The 18,046-nt window shown below is 39.5% G+C and overlaps 1 protein-coding gene across 4 annotated transcripts in view; it reads right to left on the reverse strand.

The window, feature by feature from the left end:
- Positions 1-1,381: 1,381 nt before the first annotated feature.
- The window catches only part of rnf213a (ring finger protein 213a), a 166,321-nt gene continuing 149,656 nt past the window's right edge, over positions 1,382-18,046 (reverse strand). For all 4 annotated transcript variants that reach the window (XM_068003995.1, XM_068003993.1, XM_068003996.1 and 1 more), the window contains 10 exons: positions 15,062-15,310; positions 13,413-13,545; positions 13,240-13,323; positions 10,862-11,045; positions 9,938-10,139; positions 9,688-9,765; positions 8,560-8,757; positions 5,069-5,158; positions 2,945-3,123; positions 1,382-2,152 (listed from right to left, as the gene is read on the reverse strand). In XM_068003995.1, the coding sequence (XP_067860096.1) occupies positions 1,993-2,152; positions 2,945-3,123; positions 5,069-5,158; positions 8,560-8,757; positions 9,688-9,765; positions 9,938-10,139; positions 10,862-11,045; positions 13,240-13,323; positions 13,413-13,545; positions 15,062-15,310 (1,557 nt within the window). In that variant the 3' untranslated portion in view covers positions 1,382-1,992. The remainder of the gene's footprint in view (positions 2,153-2,944; positions 3,124-5,068; positions 5,159-8,559; positions 8,758-9,687; positions 9,766-9,937; positions 10,140-10,861; positions 11,046-13,239; positions 13,324-13,412; positions 13,546-15,061; positions 15,311-18,046) is intronic.

The following is an 18,046-nucleotide window of genomic DNA, read 5'->3' on the forward strand; positions in this document are numbered from 1 at the left end:
TTATCATTGTATCATGCAGCTTCTAGAAGGCAAACTGGTCTTTTTCATCTAGCAACTCCTATTTCAGAAGATTGTGGTTTCAAGCATCACTATGCAGATGACCGCATAATCTAAGCTCCAATATTTCTGTGCAGTAGTGAAGGAGCACTGCTCACCTAGCTCTACTTTAGTACAGGCCTACAAAAAAAGGACCTATCATCTGGCCCCACTGGTCTCCATTCTGTAGCACAATTTCAATTTAATTTACATGGCCTTGCTCCACCCTTCAACATCCTATGTCTTTACTTGCACCTGGTTTACTGTTGTTTTGTTCTACCATTACTGGTAGGACCTTTGGCCATCTTGTCCCACATTCTGGAATTTTCTCCCTCTACTCCTTTATCTTCAAAAGCCTCTTGGCACTAGTCATGGCTTTGGCCACCTCTCCCCAATTCATTCCTACTCCTTAGGATTAACGTCCAATTGTTTGCTATGTTAAAGGCACTATATAAAGGAAGTTGATGTAACCTGAGGAGATAGTGGAAAAGGCAAGAATGTTGTGAAGGGAAAATAATCACAAGTATTAGTTATATTAATAATTTGCACGATTTCAAATTTTTCAAAATCTATTAATAAAATGACTTATGGAAATAAATATAAATCACTAGAGCAAAACCAGCACAATAAAAACTTGTAACTAAAAAATATCAAATGTGTCTGTCACAAGGATTTCAAAATGCAGTTCTGCAGTCTTTTGTTATCTTTGTGTTTATAGTGCCACCTGCTGCATCTTCAGCTGTATTACTGCAGTGATGTTTATCCTCAGTGTGCAAATGCTAATGTTAGATTGTTGGCGAGATTCAAATATATTCAAATTGGATATGCTCGGACAACATGAGTTTATTGGGCCACACTTTCAATGACTGGAAAAGGCAGGGGACAAAGGCGAGGCTTCTCCAGTATCAAATCTGCTTTAGTACAACAGGGCTTAAATATGGCATAGAGCATGAAATATGAATCTAACATATGGCCATTCAGGCTTGGTGAAGTGAACCACTGAAGTATGTAACAACACGGTGTGTCATGTAAGTTGCTATCAAATCTTATATCGTTCTCTCAACAACATTGCTTTAAGTTAGAGGGCAAACATAGAAACATAGAAAATAGGAGCAATAGGCCATTTGGCCCTTCGAGCCTGCTCCGCCATTCAATATGATCATGGCTGATCCTGTGTCTCAATACCATATTCCTGCTCTCTTCCCCCATACCCCTTGAATAGCCAAAAGCACTTTTTGTCATGATGTTACTTGCAGGTGATGTCAACATGTTTGCAATATGATTTGCTGTAACATTGTTTGCAAATAATAAAGGTTTGCCACTTTGTTGAAAATCATATCACCATTTTTAATTAACATGCTTTATTTGATTTCAGTAGAAACTTACAGCAAGACCTAAAATTAAAAGCAAACATTATGTTTTCAAAATTTACTGAAAGGTTTTCCAAAAAAATGAGCACTTGCAAGTCTTTTATTCAAATATAGTTTCATTATAGAAAGCAACATTCAAATTTCTAAGCAGCTTTTTAGCAGAAAGGCATCTCAATGAATATAGTAGATTTTATACGTTTTTCTTTATGGCACGTAGAATATATTCTAACACCCGTATTCACAAATTTATATGCAGTGCACAGCAGAATTGTAATTTCATGATGTGTTACAATGCTTCATCGACCTTGGACTAAGACACCAAGATAAGCAATGACTGACTGTAACTTTTAATAATGTAATCTGTATTTTGTAAACTTCAAACACCTCTTTAAAGTAACTTCAGGTGTAAGACAAAGGCAGTTATATCTAACAGTCCTTCATAAATCATTGCTTCAGTGATAAGTAAAAACATTTAGATTGAAATCTCTTTTAAAAAAATTCTCTATTTTATATGATCTCTATTTTATACCAGAATTATACATTTATCGCTGTGAAACAAAGATTTTGTCTAAATGGTTCTTCAAAATTATCTTGAAACCTGTGATCGTTCCCATTTGAAAGCCACGGCTGCTTTCCAGGTTGCCACACTCCTTGACAACAGAATTTTGTCTGGGAAAAGGTCATCAAGTTCTGGCAGATTATCCACTTCCTTTGTATCCATCATACTTCTCAGTGACTCTTTCAAGCTGAAAAATAAATAAAAACGAGCTTTAGATATTGGGAAACAAATCAGATTTTCCAACAATTCTTTTTTTAAAACAACAAGTCTCAAGATGCTTTGAATTAAGAAATATTAAACTGGGCCTCTCTCTTTCCCCCCACCCTAATCCATCTTCAAAACCTTTGTTATCTCCCTTTCCCACCACTAGTCCCCTCCTTTGAAATTGGGAGAGTGTAGATTATGAGCATTTCTATGCCCATCTTGACTGAGACTCTGGACAGGCCACTGATAAAATGCAGCAACTTGGCTTGCTCTAATATGTTTATTATCTGCAGAACAATAATTATGTAACCAGTTCACAATAATTATGTACATTGACACAAAAGGCTCCACAACCGCTGTTTTAAAAAGTTTCATTTCAGATTCTCTTGTTTTGCTAGTAAAGTAGTTCCCAGGTGCCACGGTCAGAAGATGGGATTTGGGAGACCCTGGTACATGACCATATCGCCCCCCTCCTCCCCAGAACGAGTAACAAAATATGGCACAGACACGATGGGCCGAATGGCCTCCTTCTGTGCCGTAAATTTCTATGATTCTATTCTATGCAACCCATCACAATTTAGCATGATCAGAATTTGCTCCATGAAGATGTCTTCTGCTCATATATAAATCGCAAGTCTTGTATTTTATCAATGTGTATATTCTACTATAAACTGTATTTTATTACAGTTTAATTATCGACTGAAAAATTGACAGTAAGAAGTTTTGACAAGAAGAGGTGATTTATAAGTACAAGTTTTATAGCACGTGTTCATACCTCCACGATGAGTTGAGAGAATCTGATGCTCGAACATTTTTGCATTTAAGGATCAACATTTCATGCAGTTCCAGTATGAATGTATCTACACTTGCTTGCAAGAAGAAGGTATGTAATTGTTTCCTTTCTTCCCCAGTGAGGTCCATTTTATATTCTTCTTTAATTCCTGAGAAAGGGTCCTGAAAAAACACACACAAAAATAATGAAGAATCTACACTTCAATTGGTACATTTTTGTCTCTCTGATTTAAGGAAAGGTTTCTCTCACTGGGGTGTCAATCAAGTTACAAAAACCTAAATGGTTGTAACCATGTGGTGTTTGAGTAAATACGAACAATAGTTAGCTATTTGATCATTCATTTTTGTCATCTGTACTACAACATTAAATATCTAATTACTCGACATTTTATGATGCACTCTGGCCTTGGACTCTCCCACTAATTAGATGCCAAATTATTTCTTGATAAATTTACAGTGACTTATCGCAACTATTAACCCTGTAGTATCAGTGTCAGGACCCTGCCATGTGAAAGTCATGACCTATCCTTTATTTTTAAAAAAGGGTATTCCTCGCCATCCCACTGTTCTTCACACCACATGGTGCATTGAGGGTAGCTGGCTAACCTGCTTCCAAACCTCGGCCAATGCCAATTGAAGCCTACTGCTAGAAGACATGCAACAATGGACTGGGGTTAAACTCACCTTCTGCAAGGAAGTGCCTTGCATCTACTCGGCTCTTCCCCAAAGAGGCGAAGATCAGCAACTCAACAGCAAGAGGAAGACTGAACCCAAAGATCATTACTGCTGTGGCAAGGCATATTGGTGCTTCAGTATACTGTGCACTGGTCATCATGAGTGAGTGGTGTGCAGTACACTGGAAGCTCCCACCAGAACTGAAAAATCTTACAATTGAAAACCGTGCAATAGGTTGGAGATCTATGTTATATAACAGACTGCTCAAAAATTGCTCTTATAGTTTAGGATGTCTTGGGACCCTTAAAATCTAAATTACGGCCTTGTAATCATACTCAAGTACCCTTGTTTACAAATAATAATCATGTAAAAATTCCTATGATTGCTAACATTACTCTGTATATCACTATCATGCATTTGGTGGTTTAACCATTTAGCCATTATTTTTTCTCTAAGATACGTTTGCCCATGAGCTCTCCCAGTGCTATGCACGCTTAGCTTTCCAAGAGGGCATCAAGGAAATCTGCCTCCAGGCACTGCATAATACTGCTCTGAATCTGACCATGCGGTGGCAAACGGGACTGCACATAGTGACTGCTCCCCAGGATTTTGCCTGCCTCCTTGTGGGGAAGCTTGTAGCCTCAGCCCTGCACCTTCACATCGTGGCCTGGCTTAAACTGTGAATCAGTCAGATGGGGAATCACGGAAGTCAACCAGCGTTTAACTACTTCAAGGCTCTGTTCCATCATATTGCTGTTTAGCTATTACACCCGATCATTTGTTAATTCATGTTTTAACAATTGATTACAATGCTTTCTCTTTGATAACATAACTGAATATGAAATTTAACTGGAAACAGACCATAAAACAAATACTTTATATATTATTGGAGAATAATATTTAAGTATCCGTGGCCATTCACAATTATGTAAATTCAATACAGTCTATGTAATGATGGGTGCAGTTGCAAAAATACTCAAGAAGCCCATCAACATCCAGGACTAGCAGTCCACTTGATCAGCACCCCTGCTGCTGAACTCAATATCCACCCCTTCCATCACAGGCTCACTGTGGCTGCTGTATGTACTATCTACAGGATACACAGCAGGAACTTGTCAAGCTTACTTCTGAAGCACCTCCTGACCCCACTACCTCCACCACCAGGAAGGTGGAGGGTAGTAGGAACGCCATCATCTCTAAATTCCGCTCCAAGTCACACACCATCCTACTTGGACGTACACTGCCATTCTTTGTTACTGGGTCAAAATGTTGGAACTCCCTACCCAAAACCATGATGGGAATGCCAGAACAAGAAATGCAGCATTTCAAGGAGAGGGCCCATCACCTCCTTTTCTAGGGAATTAGGGATGGGCAATAACAAACCCCAAGAACAAATAAAAGAATTCTTGCTGGTAAAGGCTCCAATTCATACCCTCTTCAGACGAAGGAAGCATTCCGATTTTCTTGCAGAAAGGAGTTGCCAAAGTGCTTGGATGTGCTTTAAACTGCACCTCCTCAATGCCTAGAGTAAAAAACAAAAGTATTTAACTTCCTAGAAACACTTGCAGTGCCTGCCCTCACAGTACCAAACACTTCATGTGAATAGCTTCAAACAATACAAAGATTAAAGTTGGACAAGTCTGCTAACAATAAATTTCTGATAATACTATAATGCATGCAGTCCCAGTGGTGCACCATGCTGATATGTGAGCACAGTATCCCAATGGTAGAAGATGGATTCTCCCCTGGGATTCCCCACATTGTGAGGTATCATTCTCAATTTAGTTGCCAAGAAGGGGCACAAAATAGAGGCACTTTGTTGCAGGAAGGGAAAAATCGGCCACAGAATCTACCCAGCTGCTCTTGTCGATCTACTAGTGGCCATAATCAAAGTAGCATTAGGAGGGGGGTCAGCTAATCACTTTAGTGGTAAATGCAAGGGAATCAAAACATATATTGGGAAAAGTTGTTTTTTCAAAAAAAACTCAAAAGAATACAAAATCAAATCTTAATGGTCCAGATAGCTCCCCTAGCATGGAAAATACTTGTTTTAAAAAAAGACTGATTTTCAATCAAGAATCTGTGTAAAATTCACAGTGGAGACTATCACTGCTAAAGATGGGCTTTATAGTCCAAATAAAGATGGGATTTAACAACTTGCATTTAAATATCACCTCATCACTTATCTCAAAGGTGGTCAACCACTTTACATACAATGAATTAATTTGAAGTGCAGTTACTATTGTTATGTAGGTAAATGCAGTAGCCAATTTGCTTGCAGCAAGGTCCCACAACAGAGATTAACTGATCATTCATCTCATTTGTTTTTGATGGTGTTGGTTGAGCGAGAGAATCTTAACCAGGTCACCGGGCGAACTCCCTGCTCTTCTTCAAATAATGCCATCAGAGCTCACCATTCACCTGAATCATCTGAACAGGCAGGTGTCTTGGTTCAGTGTTGATCCAAAGAATCTTATCTCCAACACCATAGTACTCCTTCAGTATTGCACTGAAGTGTCCACCTAAATTAAGTGCTCATGAATTGCAACAGTTATACATTCCTTTCTGGTGCAAAAACACAAAAGGAAAAGTGGCCCAACCATGGCTAACAAAAGAAATTAAGGATAGTATTATATCCAAAGAGGAGTCATATAAAGTTGCCAGAAAAAAGTAGCAAGCCTGAGGATTGGGAGCAGTTTAGAATTCAGCAAAAAGGACCAAGAGATTGATTAAGAGGGGAAAAAAGAGAGTATGAGAGTAAACTTGCAAGGAACATAAAAGTGGACTGTAAAAGCTTCTACAAGTATGTAAAAAGAAAAAGATAGTGAAGACAAATGTAGGTCCCTTACAGTCAGAAACAGGAGAATTTATAATGGGGAACAAGGAAATGGCAGAGCAATTACACAAATACTTTGGTTCTGTCTTCACGGAAGAGGACACAAATAACTTCCCAGAAATGCTAGGGAACCAAGGGACTAGTGAGAAGGAGGAATTAAAGGAAATTAGTATTAGTAAAAAAAAGTGCTGGAGAAATTAATGGGACTGAAAGCCGCTAAATCCCCAGGGCCTGATAATCTGCATCCCAGAATACTAAAAGAGGTAGCCGTGGAAATAGTGGATGCATTAGTAGTCATCATCCAAAATTCTATAGATTATGGAACAGTTCCTGCAGATTGGAGGGTGGCAAATGTAACCCCACTATTTAAAAAAGGGAGAGAAAACAGGGAACTACAGACCGGTTAGCTTAACATCAGTATTAGGGAAAATGCTACAGTCTATTATAAAGGATGTGATAACAGGACACTTTGAAAATATCAATGGGATTAGACAGTCAACATGGATTTATGAAAGGGAAATCATGTTTGACAAACCTACTGGAGTTTTTTGAGGATGTAACTGGTAGAATAGATAAGGGAGAACCAGTAGATGTGGTTTATTTGGATTTTCAGAAGGCCTTTGATAAAGTCCCACATAAGAGGCTAGTGTACAAAATTGAAGTAAATGGGATTGGGGGTAATATACTGGTATAGATTGAAAATTGGTTAACAGACAGGAAACAGAGAGTAGGAATAATGGGTCTTTTTCGGGGTGGCAGGCGGTGACCAGTGGGGTAGCGCAGGGATCAATGCTTGGGCCCCAGCTATTCACAATATATATCAATGATTTGGATGAGGGAACCAAATGTAATATTTCCAAGTTTGCTCATGATCCCACCTAGTTTTGTGTCGTCAGTTGTGAGGAGGATGCAAAGCAGCTTCAAGGCGATTTAGACAAGTTGAGTGAGTGGGCAAATACACGGCGGATGTGGATAAACGTGAAGTTATCCACTTTGGAAGGAAAAACAGAAAGGCAGAGTATTATTTAAATGGTGATAGATTGGGGAATGTTGATGTACAAAGGAACCTGGGTGTCCTTGTGCACCAGTCACTGAAAGCAAACATGCAGGTGCAGCAAGCAGTTAGGAGGGCAAATGGTATGTTGGCCTTCATTGCAAGAGGATTTGAATACAGGAGCGAGGATGTCTTACTGCAGTTATACAGGGCCTTGGTGAGACCACACCTGGGAGTATTGTGTGCAGTTTTGGTCTCCTTACCCAAGAAAGGATATACTTGCCATGGAGGGAGTGCAGTGAAGGTTCACCAGACTGATTCCTGGGAATGGCAGGACTGTCGTATGAGGAGAAATTGGGTCGACTCGGCCTGTATTCACTCGAGTTTAGAAGAATGAGAGGGGATCTCATTGAAACACATAAAATTCTGACAGGGCTAGACAGACTGGATGCAGGGAGGATGTTTCCCCTGGCTGGGGGGTCTAGAATGAGGGGGTCACAGTCTCAGGATACGGGGTAGGACATTTAGCACTGAGATGTGGAGAAATTTCTTCACTCAGAGGGTGGTGAACCTGTGGAATTCTCTACCACAGAAGGCTGTGGAGGCCAAGTCACTGAATATATTTAAGAAGGAGCTAGATAGATTTCTAGACACAAATGGCATTAAGGGGTATGGGGAAAGAGCGGGAATATGGTATTGAGATAGAGGATCGGCCATGATCATATTGAATGGCGGAGCAGGCTCGAAGGGCTGAATGGCCTACTCCTGCTCCTATTTTCTATGTTTCTATGTCCTGGAGTGGGACTTGAACCTACAAGCTCGGACTCAAAAAGCGAGAATGCTATCAACTGAGTCACTAAGAAACACTGAGCATCAGCAAGAATAGGCTTGAATATTACTGTGGTGCACTTTAGGCATCTTTGCCAATTATGGATAAGAAGAAAGTTGAAATCCATTTATATTTGCAGCTTTAGTATAAAAATAGAAATAATTTCCAATGGGTTCAAGGGCAAAAAACACTTAGTGTCTGTGTTAGATTAACACAAGAGATCCAGAGCAATCTATTATGCAATCAGCATAAATATGTACTTACTTCCATTACGTGAGGTGCAGTTTGGTCTCCCATTTGCAATACTTCTTTCAAATAGACCACCAGCTGTAGATTAGGGTCCCCCCCTGCCATGGCCAAAAATCCTAAAGTGACTTCCACGGCAGCAAATGCTTCGCATACATCACTGTACGACTGTAGCTCACCACTCATGGTGTTAATAACAGAGTTTGGCAGTAATTCCTAAAAGGGAAGACATTAATAGATATGAGTTTAATATGAAGATGGGCTGACAGGTAACTGGGTGAGGAAAATGCTACAAATTGGACAGGATTAGGGCACCTTTTATTTGGGAGGGGAAGAAGGAGCGTTGAGGTCTGTTGCCTTTTCATTTCTCTCATGGTTTCACAGATACTATTCTATTACATCAGGGTGACCTCTTATGTGGGAAATGGAATTACAAAAATGTCAAGTACTACAGCCGTTTCTGGGAGCATGGAATTTATTAGGGAGTACAGTTTATTTCCAACGCAGTTCTAAGTTAACACTATTTTGCTGCCTTTTCTACTCTTCTGTGTTCTTCTAAAGAATGAATTTTGCCAATAGAGAAGGCACTTCCAAAGAGCAATGAACAGAGCTCTTGAGTGCAAAACTATCAAAAAACATCTGGAGCAGTGAGACAATAAGGACCCACAACAATGAAGAACAAAACTTGAAATCCATTCTTAAATTGTTCAGAGATTTATTTTAGGTAGCTACCCTATTCATGGTTGGATTCAAACTTTGGTACAAAGTGAAAGACAACACTGTGCAAGACTCACCTCCTCTGGACAAATCTTTTTGTTTCTTTATTGACCCATTACCACTCCCTTTTGCCTTGCACCATCATCCCTTTTGTCATTTAATCACTCCTGCCCCTCCACACTATCACAGACCTTCCTTTTTGTTCTTTCCTCCCTCACCCCTTTTTCTCTGGCTCTGTATTTGCTTATAAACTGTTAAATCTCTAACTTCTTCCAGTTCTGATGAAAGGCCATCAACCTGAAACGTTGTTTATCTGTCTATCTCTCCACAGATGCTGCCTGACCTGCTGAGTGTTTCCATCATTTTCTGTTTTTATTATTGTGCTAGACTATCCTTCCAGCCCACTTGAAACATCAAAATAAGAAATACCTGAGACAGCTTGTTCTTCACATCTTTAAAGATGATTTCATAATTTCTGTCTTGTTTGTAAATCAGTGTTGGTATTCCCTGAAAAATTGAAGAAAAAGTATGTCTATGCAGAGCACCATATTATCATTCACAAGGTCTATTATTAGGGTGTAGTTTTCACAGTTGATGTAAGGCTAAGTACACGTAGGTTTATTTACAAAACTGTAGTTATAAGGAACCATTCTCACTTAAGGTTGCAATTTTGACTTACCGTTAAGCTTATAAGTGGTTTTCCTTTTAAGAATCTGTTAGTAAGTTGCTGTTCAATTCTCTTCAGGTCATACTCTAACACAGTTTCCCCTCCCTTTTCCATAGAGTATTGGCAGTTGGATGAAAGGAGAGGAATCAGGTCTCGTCCAACCTCATACTTGATTACATGCAAATCAGCTACATCCAATGGACTGACTGAGTATCTATAAAAGTCAAGAAATATGCAGTTTAACAACATGAACACAAGACTGAAAACATTTATATTTTTAAATGATTGATGATGGGTCATGTAAAACTCATGGGCTAAGAGTTTTACTCATGTGCTACATATCTGCAAACATGAGAATACAATTCACTTTTGAGACACAAATTGGGTTTTTAATCTTTATTCCATGGAACAGATATTTGCATTCTGTATACCTTCCATTATTGTGGCCTCCCAATGGTATTGGCAAATTTTCACCAATTAGTTCCAAATTGGAGGGTACTTTTTCTTTTCTAGATTTCTGAGGTCATGCCCACTGGGAAGTGACCAACCTGACTATAAATTTTGATGTTTTGCAAATTTTGGGCATGAAAAGACCCTGATGTGTTTCGCTACATTACATATAAAATTTAAGTCAATACTCCCATTTGCTATACAAATGTAAGTTGCCCTCAATTCACCCCAACTCTCAAAACCACATATATATCAATCAATTCTATTTTTTATTTCTCCCTTAGGTTAGAGGTTTCTGATATTCATTTGTCTTTTTTCAAATAAGGAAAATGAAAATTTGATTTTACATTGTTCAATGGAAACATGAGATAAGGAACAGTTGGAATGAAAGATGACCAGTCACTTTAACAGGGCAACTCCTCTTATAAGACCATAGATATAAATACATGGGTTAGAAAGCACCGGTATACGTAGAAATAAACTCACGGTGTAGATTTGCTAGTGTACTTCTCCACAGTATAAACAAAGTCATTTTGAAGAGCTATGAGGTAGCTGACTAACGCAGTGGAGCATAAGCCAAGATCCTGTCGACGGGGGAGCAGAACTTCAAGTTTGCAGTTCTGCATGTCCAAATCGAAAGCACAGTAATCCTCACGAATTTTAATTGCACCTGTAAAATAGTTTGAGATTTGCAAAAAAGCAATAGGAATCCATTATCTTCATAATTAAAAATACTGAAATCCTGGTACATGGAATTTTAGTATTTTTTGGACGCGATTAGTAATTTCATTCTGAGGTCGTCCACCTCAGAAGTGCCTAAACTTTGTTTTTGTGGGCTGCTTAGCCATATACTATGGTGCCTCAGGTGCAACATACAAAATTTATGATGTGGAGATGCCGGTGATGGACTGGGGTTGACAATTGTAAACAATTTTACAACACCAAGTTATAGTCCAGCAATTTTATTTTAAATTCACAAGCTTTCGGAGACTTCCTCCTTCCTCAGGTAAATGTTCAGGATCTCATGTTCAGATCCTGAACATTTACCTGAGGAAGGAGGAAGTCTCCGAAAGCTTGTGAATTTAAAATAAAATTGCTGGACTATAACTTGGTGTTGTAAAATTGTTTACAAATATAAAATTTAAGTCAATACTCCCATTAGCTTTGCATATATCTCAAGCTGCAGATAAAACAAATTAAATATTCTGATTTAGGATTTATCCACCAAACCTTCAGGCTCAGAAAATTGAAACCACCAAGTAATGTCTCACGAATTTGATTGAGTTTTTTGAAGGGGTAACCAAGAAGATAGATGAGGGCTGTGCAGTAGACGTGGTCTACATGGACTTCAGCAAAGCCTTTGACAAGGTACCGCATGGTAGGTTGTTACATAAGGTTAGATCTCACGGGATCCAAGGCGAGGTAGCCAATTGGATACAAAATTGGATTGACGGCAGAAGACAGAGGGTGGTTGTAGAGGGTTGTTTTTCAAACTGGAGGCCTGTGTCCAGCGGTGTGCCTCAGGGATCGGTGCTGGGTCCGCTGTTATTTGTTATTTATATTAATGATTTGGATGAGAATTTAGGAGGCATGGTTAGTAAGTTTGCAGATGACACCAAGATTGGTGGCATTGTGGACAGTGAAGGTTATCTAGGATTGCAACGGGATCTTGATAAATTGGGCCAGTGGGCCGATGAATGGCAGATGGAGTTTAATTTAGATAAATGTGAGGTGATGCATTTTGGTAGATCGAATCGGGCCAGGACCTACTCCTTTAATGGTAGGGCGTTGGGGAGAGTTATAGAACAAAGAGATCTAGGAGTACAGGTTCATAGCTCCTTGAAAGTGGAGTCACAGGTGGATAGGGTGGTGAAGAAGGCATTCAGCATGCTTGGTTTCATTGGTCAGAATATTGAATACAGGAGTTGGGATGTCTTGTTGAAGTTGTACAAGACATTAGTAAGGCCACACTTGGAATACTGTGTACAGTTCTGGTCACCCTATTATAGAAAGGATATTATTAAACTAGAAAGAGTGCAGAAAAGATTTACTAGGATGCTACCGGGACTTGATGGTTTGACTTATAGGGAGAGGTTGGATAGACTGAGACTTTTTTCCGTGGAGAGTAGGAGGTTTAGGGGTGATCTTATAGAAGTCTATAAAATAATGAGGGGCATAGATAAGGTAGAAAGTCAAAATCTTTTCCCAAAGGTATGGGAGTCTATAACGAGGGGGCATAGATTTAAGGTGAGAGGGGAGAGATACAAAAGGGTCCAGAGGGGCAATTTTTTCACTCAAAGGGTGGTGAATGTCTGGAACGAGCTGCCAGAGGCAGTAGTAGAGGCGGGTACAATTTTGTCTTTTAAAAAGCATTTGGACAGTTACATGGGTAAGATGTGTATAGAGGGATATGGGCCAAGTGCAGGCAATTGGGACTAGCTTAGTGGTATAAACTGGGCGACATGGACATGTTGGGCCGAAGGGCCTGTTTCTATGTTGTAAACTTCTATGATTCTATGATTCTATAAGAAATAAGTGCAAATAGAACTGAATTTTCTGAGCCTGGTGGGCCAGATTGGTGGGGCTCAGGGACAGGAAATGGCCTATGGGCCATTATTTGGGTACTCCGGTCTACCTGGAGTATTTAATGAATTGTTATCCCACACTTTGATCAGATATTTATACTGACAATATCATCCACAAAACAAACAAACTATGTTTTGACTAAAATACAATATTCTGTCTTTGTAGGATTACTTTCTATCAAATAACTTTGCCATTTATTTTTATTTATTTGGTGAGGCAAATAGTTAAAGATGCATTTTGTAGTTTCACATAAATTTCATAATACCAGTGACACTTACCGTTAGTAACGAGGAATGTTCGAAGCTGATTCCACACATACAGGAAGCATGAGATTCGGGATGCAAATGTACGCTTTACAGACTCTGAAGAAACCAAAGCATGTGTTGGAATAAGGACAGATACTTTGCTCAAAAAGGACTCAAGTCTGAGCCTCTTTGTAAAAGATAATTACCTGGACTAAAGTTCTGAAGAAATTCATGAACAGATTGCTCAGCTACATCAGTTGCATTCTGAAATCGTTTCACCAAGTCGTACTGAAGTGCCAGTAATTCTGGCAGGAACTTTACCAGCCTTAACTGAGCTTCCTGCACATTAGGAGATTGTTAACAGGTTACAGAAGTGCCATAGATTGTACCTAAGATACAACTTGTATCAGAGAGTTACAGTTCACTACTTTACATATAAGGAAGACTTGTACTGTTAATGATGACATGAACAGAGAAAACATCATGAAATGAGCTGTGCACATTGATATTGGAATATTCCAATTAATTGCCACATACTATAATCCTAATGTTACAAACGGTGAAACATTCGTACTCAAATCTTTGCTTTATCACTTTCAGACGACTATTCCAATGCTCTCCTTCCCGGCCTCACGTTCTCCTCCCTCCATAAACTCCAACTTGTCCAAAACTCTGCCACTCAACCATTCCCACACCAACTCCCATTACTTCAATCCTCACTGACCTTCACTGATTCCCCATCCCCCAGCAGATTAAATTTTAAAATCCTCATGTCTATCTATAAATCCCTCCAGGGGCTTGCTCCAGTCCTATAATCCCTCCCTTATGTTTTCTCCCTCCAATGCCAGCCCTGTATTCATTCTCCCATCTCATCACCCCACCATTGGCAATGCAGCTTTTAGCTGTCTGGGTCCTACTCTCTCTCTGGATCTCTCCACATCTTTCTCCATCTATAAAAACTTTCTCAAACCCCTTCCGTTTCCCAATAATTCTATTCTGACTCTATATCCATTTCCAACACCTTACTGTGAACCACTTTGGGACTTTATGTTAAAAGTACTATACTTCGTTAAAAGTACTATACTTCAAGCATTCCTCATAATTCAAAGTCTTTTTTGTGGTAATTGAATTATCTAATCATTTAAATTATGCATTTAACACATTAAAGTGTGACTTTAGCAGTAAAAGCTGAATTGTGAATTTTGAATTAAAAGTAGACTCTACAAAATAAAGTTGTTTTTGATATGTACTCTAAATGATGTATTTCAGCTGCCCCCTATTCCAGTGTTTTATGCCATAAATGAGTACTTTGAGGCAATTTATGAATAGATCTTTTGTGTAGAATTCCACCCTTCTGTGCATCATGAAGCAATACTTATCCAGCAGACTTATGACCGGTGCAGAAGCAACTTTAAGACTTAGCACGTTTGAGATTGGTGCATGGTCCCACCAAGAGGTACTTAGCGTTTTTAAAAAAAATGTAGCCATAACATTGAAAATACTTGCCAGAGATTTTAGAATGTACAATTTTAAAAAGAATGAGCATAAAGTATCTCTCTATAAGAGTCCCAAGTCTTTAGAGTTATCCTTATCCTAAGTATTGGAATGAACAGGGAAATTTCATGCTAGTTAGCAATACATTTTTCTTTCTGATGCAAACAGTGTGCACTCAGCAACTGGATTCTTTCAGCTTACACCAAGCTTCCCCCCCCCATAAGAATTTTTATGCTCATGAAGATGAAGGATGCCATTACTGTGGAGCTAGTACATCTCTCAGTGGATAAAAGAAATAGCACTTAATAAATAAATATGTATATATAAAAAAATGAGACTAAAAACAAGTTGCACCAAGTACCTTTTGTAGAAACCGCCACAGGATGGGTACAGTGTCTTTCCCATCCTTCTGTTCCACTATGTGTCTCAAATGTTCAATGGAAATTCTCTTCCTGCAGCTCCATATAGTAGAACAGTGCAAGACACTCTCTCGAGGTAATTGAAGGAATGTATGGGGGTCCCCGTACACAATTTTGACAATAGGATTTGAACTTATTCTCTTATCCTGACTTATCCGGTTGTTAACATCCACGAGCTTTCTATCCAGGTTCTGTTGAAATAAAATTCCACAGGTGAAATGATGACAAGTTGTAAATATTTTGCCACACCAATCTATGTGCATATTTCTGTGCAACACTTAAAAAAAAAAAGTACTGAAACAAAAAAGGCCAATCATCTGCAATGCAGAGAGAAATCCCTAGAATCAAAACAGAACAAAAGAATGAACTTGCATTTAGGTAGTGTCTTTCACATCCTTGGGACATCCTAGGTGCTTTGCAGACAATGAGTTACTTTTGAATTGTTGTCTTTGTTATTTTGTATGCCAACTTTATTAATACAGCATCAGAATGCCTGTGGCTGGTAAGTGACCTTAGCAAGCACATTATTTTTATTTTAAAAAAACATCCTGGAAGCTAATCTGCACCCTAAAATTTTCAACAACCTTCCAATCTGCAAACATCCATTACTAAAGAGCAATTAAACTATTATTGACTTCACCCGGTAAACTTTATAACCCTAAAGCAAACAGTATAATTTTAGCAGCAGAATAATACATTGCGCATTATATAATATAGTCATTATAAACCAGCGATTATCCAACTTACCATGAGCAATGTCAAGGGAGATTCACTAGTGTATATCATTTAATTCATTAAAAACAGTACACAAGCACACGTTTTCATTACTCTTGTATACAAATTTCTTGTACCTGACTGGCTCAATGAGAACTCTAACGATGAAGTGTTGAAAATCTACCAATGAAAAAGCAGAAACTTAACCTATCAAATCACTTAAAATCACGTGTCATGTTTTTTCCCAATGAATGCAAATATTCATGGCTCAAAATAAGGTTCCTAACTTAACATAAAAAGTACATATATTTTGCAATAATATGATTAAACCTAGCTATAAAGTGGCCGTTTCTGTCTGAGCCCCTTTAGAGATAATAATCCAGGACAAAATAAATTGGCACTTGGAAAAGTATGGGCTAATAAATGAAAATCAGCACGGATTTGTTAAAGGAAAATCATGTTTGACTAACTTGATTGAATTCTTGGATGAAGTAACGTGAGGGTTGATGAGGGTAGTGCGGTTGTTGTGTATACGGACTTTCAAAAGGAATTTGATAAAGTATCACATAATAGAGTTGTTCGAAAAATTAAAGCCCATGGGATCAATGGGACAGTGGCATCGTGGATACAAAATTGCCAAGGGGACAGAAAGCAGAGAGTAGTGGTGAACGGTTGTTTTTCAGACTGGAGGGAAGTATGTAGTGGTGGTACCCAGGGGTCGGTATTAGGATCACTGCTCTTTTTGATATATATTAATAACCTGGATTTGGGTATCGTGAGTATCATTTCAAAGTTTGCAGATGACACGAAACTCAGAAATGTAGTAAACAATGTGGAGGATAGTAACAGACTTCAGGAGGACATAGACAGACTGGTGAAATGGGCAGACACATGGCAGGTGAAATGGGCAGACACATGGCAGATGAAATTTAACGCAGAGAAGTGTGAAGTGATGCATTTTGGTAGGAAGAATGAGGAGAGGCAATATAAACTAAATGGTATAATTTTAAAGAGGGTGCAGGAACAGAGACCTGGGGGTGTATGTACACAAATCTTTGAAGGTGGCAGAATAGAAGGTTGTTAAAAAAGCATACGGGATCCTGGGCTTTATTAATGGAGGCTTAGGCTTGATTTTAGGAGGAAGGCGGGTTGGCAGTGGGGGGGGGCGGTCGACTGGGCGCGTGGGTAACCCGCCCAGTGAATTCGGGGTGCTCCGCACGCGATCGCAGCCTAATTGAAGGCACTTACCTTGGCTTCTGGGTTTCACGCTGGTAAGCTGCGCAGCGGGCGGACTGCGCAGCCGCATCATAGGCGATCAGCTGGAGGAGCCCTATTTAAAAGGGCAGTCCTCCACTGACTGATGCTGCAGAAAGGAGCCAAAATAACAGCATGGAGCAGCCCAGGGGGAAGGCTACTCCCAGGTTTAATGATGCCTCACTCCAGATTCTACTGGATGGGGTGAGGAGGAGACGGAGGATTTTGAGAGCCCCCCCGCCACGAACCCGCTGTCTCAGACGTCCGAAAATCGAGCCCATAGAGTACTAAAGCAAGGAAGTTATGCTAAACCTTTATAAAACACTGGCTAGGCCTCAGCTGGAGTGGTGTGTTCAATTCTGGGCACCACACTTTAGGAAGGATATCAAGGCCTTAGAGAGTGTGCAGAAGAGATTTACTAGAATGGTGCTCGGGACGTGGGACTTCAGCTCTGTGGAGAGACCGGAGAAACTGGGGTTGTTCTCCTTAGAGCAGGGAAGGTTAAGGGAAGATTTGATAGAGGTGTTCAAAATCATGAACAGTTTTGACAGAGTAAATAAGGAGAAACTGTTTCCAGTGGCAGAAAGGACGGTTAGCAAAGGACACAGATTTAAGGTGATCGGCAAAAGAGCCAGAGGCGACATGAGGAAACATTTTTTTCTTTGTAATGATCTGGAATGCACTGCCTGAAAGGGTGGTGGAAGCAGATTCAATAGTAACTTTCAAAGGGGAATTGGATAAATACTTGAAGGGAAAAAATTTATAGGGCTATGAGTAAGAGCAGGGGAATGGGACTAATTGGGTAGCTCTTTCGAAGAGCCAGCACAGGCACGATGGGCCAAATGGCCTCCTCTTGTGCTGTACCTACTATGATTATTAACATTTATACTCAGAGGTCTCAACCTCTCTCAAAAGCCTGTGCTCAGCATTCATGTGCTTCCCAGAATTGTCTGTCACCA

The sequence above is a fragment of the Heptranchias perlo genome, chromosome 23 (genome assembly GCF_035084215.1).
Source record: "Heptranchias perlo isolate sHepPer1 chromosome 23, sHepPer1.hap1, whole genome shotgun sequence".
Lineage (NCBI taxonomy): Eukaryota > Metazoa > Chordata > Chondrichthyes > Hexanchiformes > Hexanchidae > Heptranchias > Heptranchias perlo.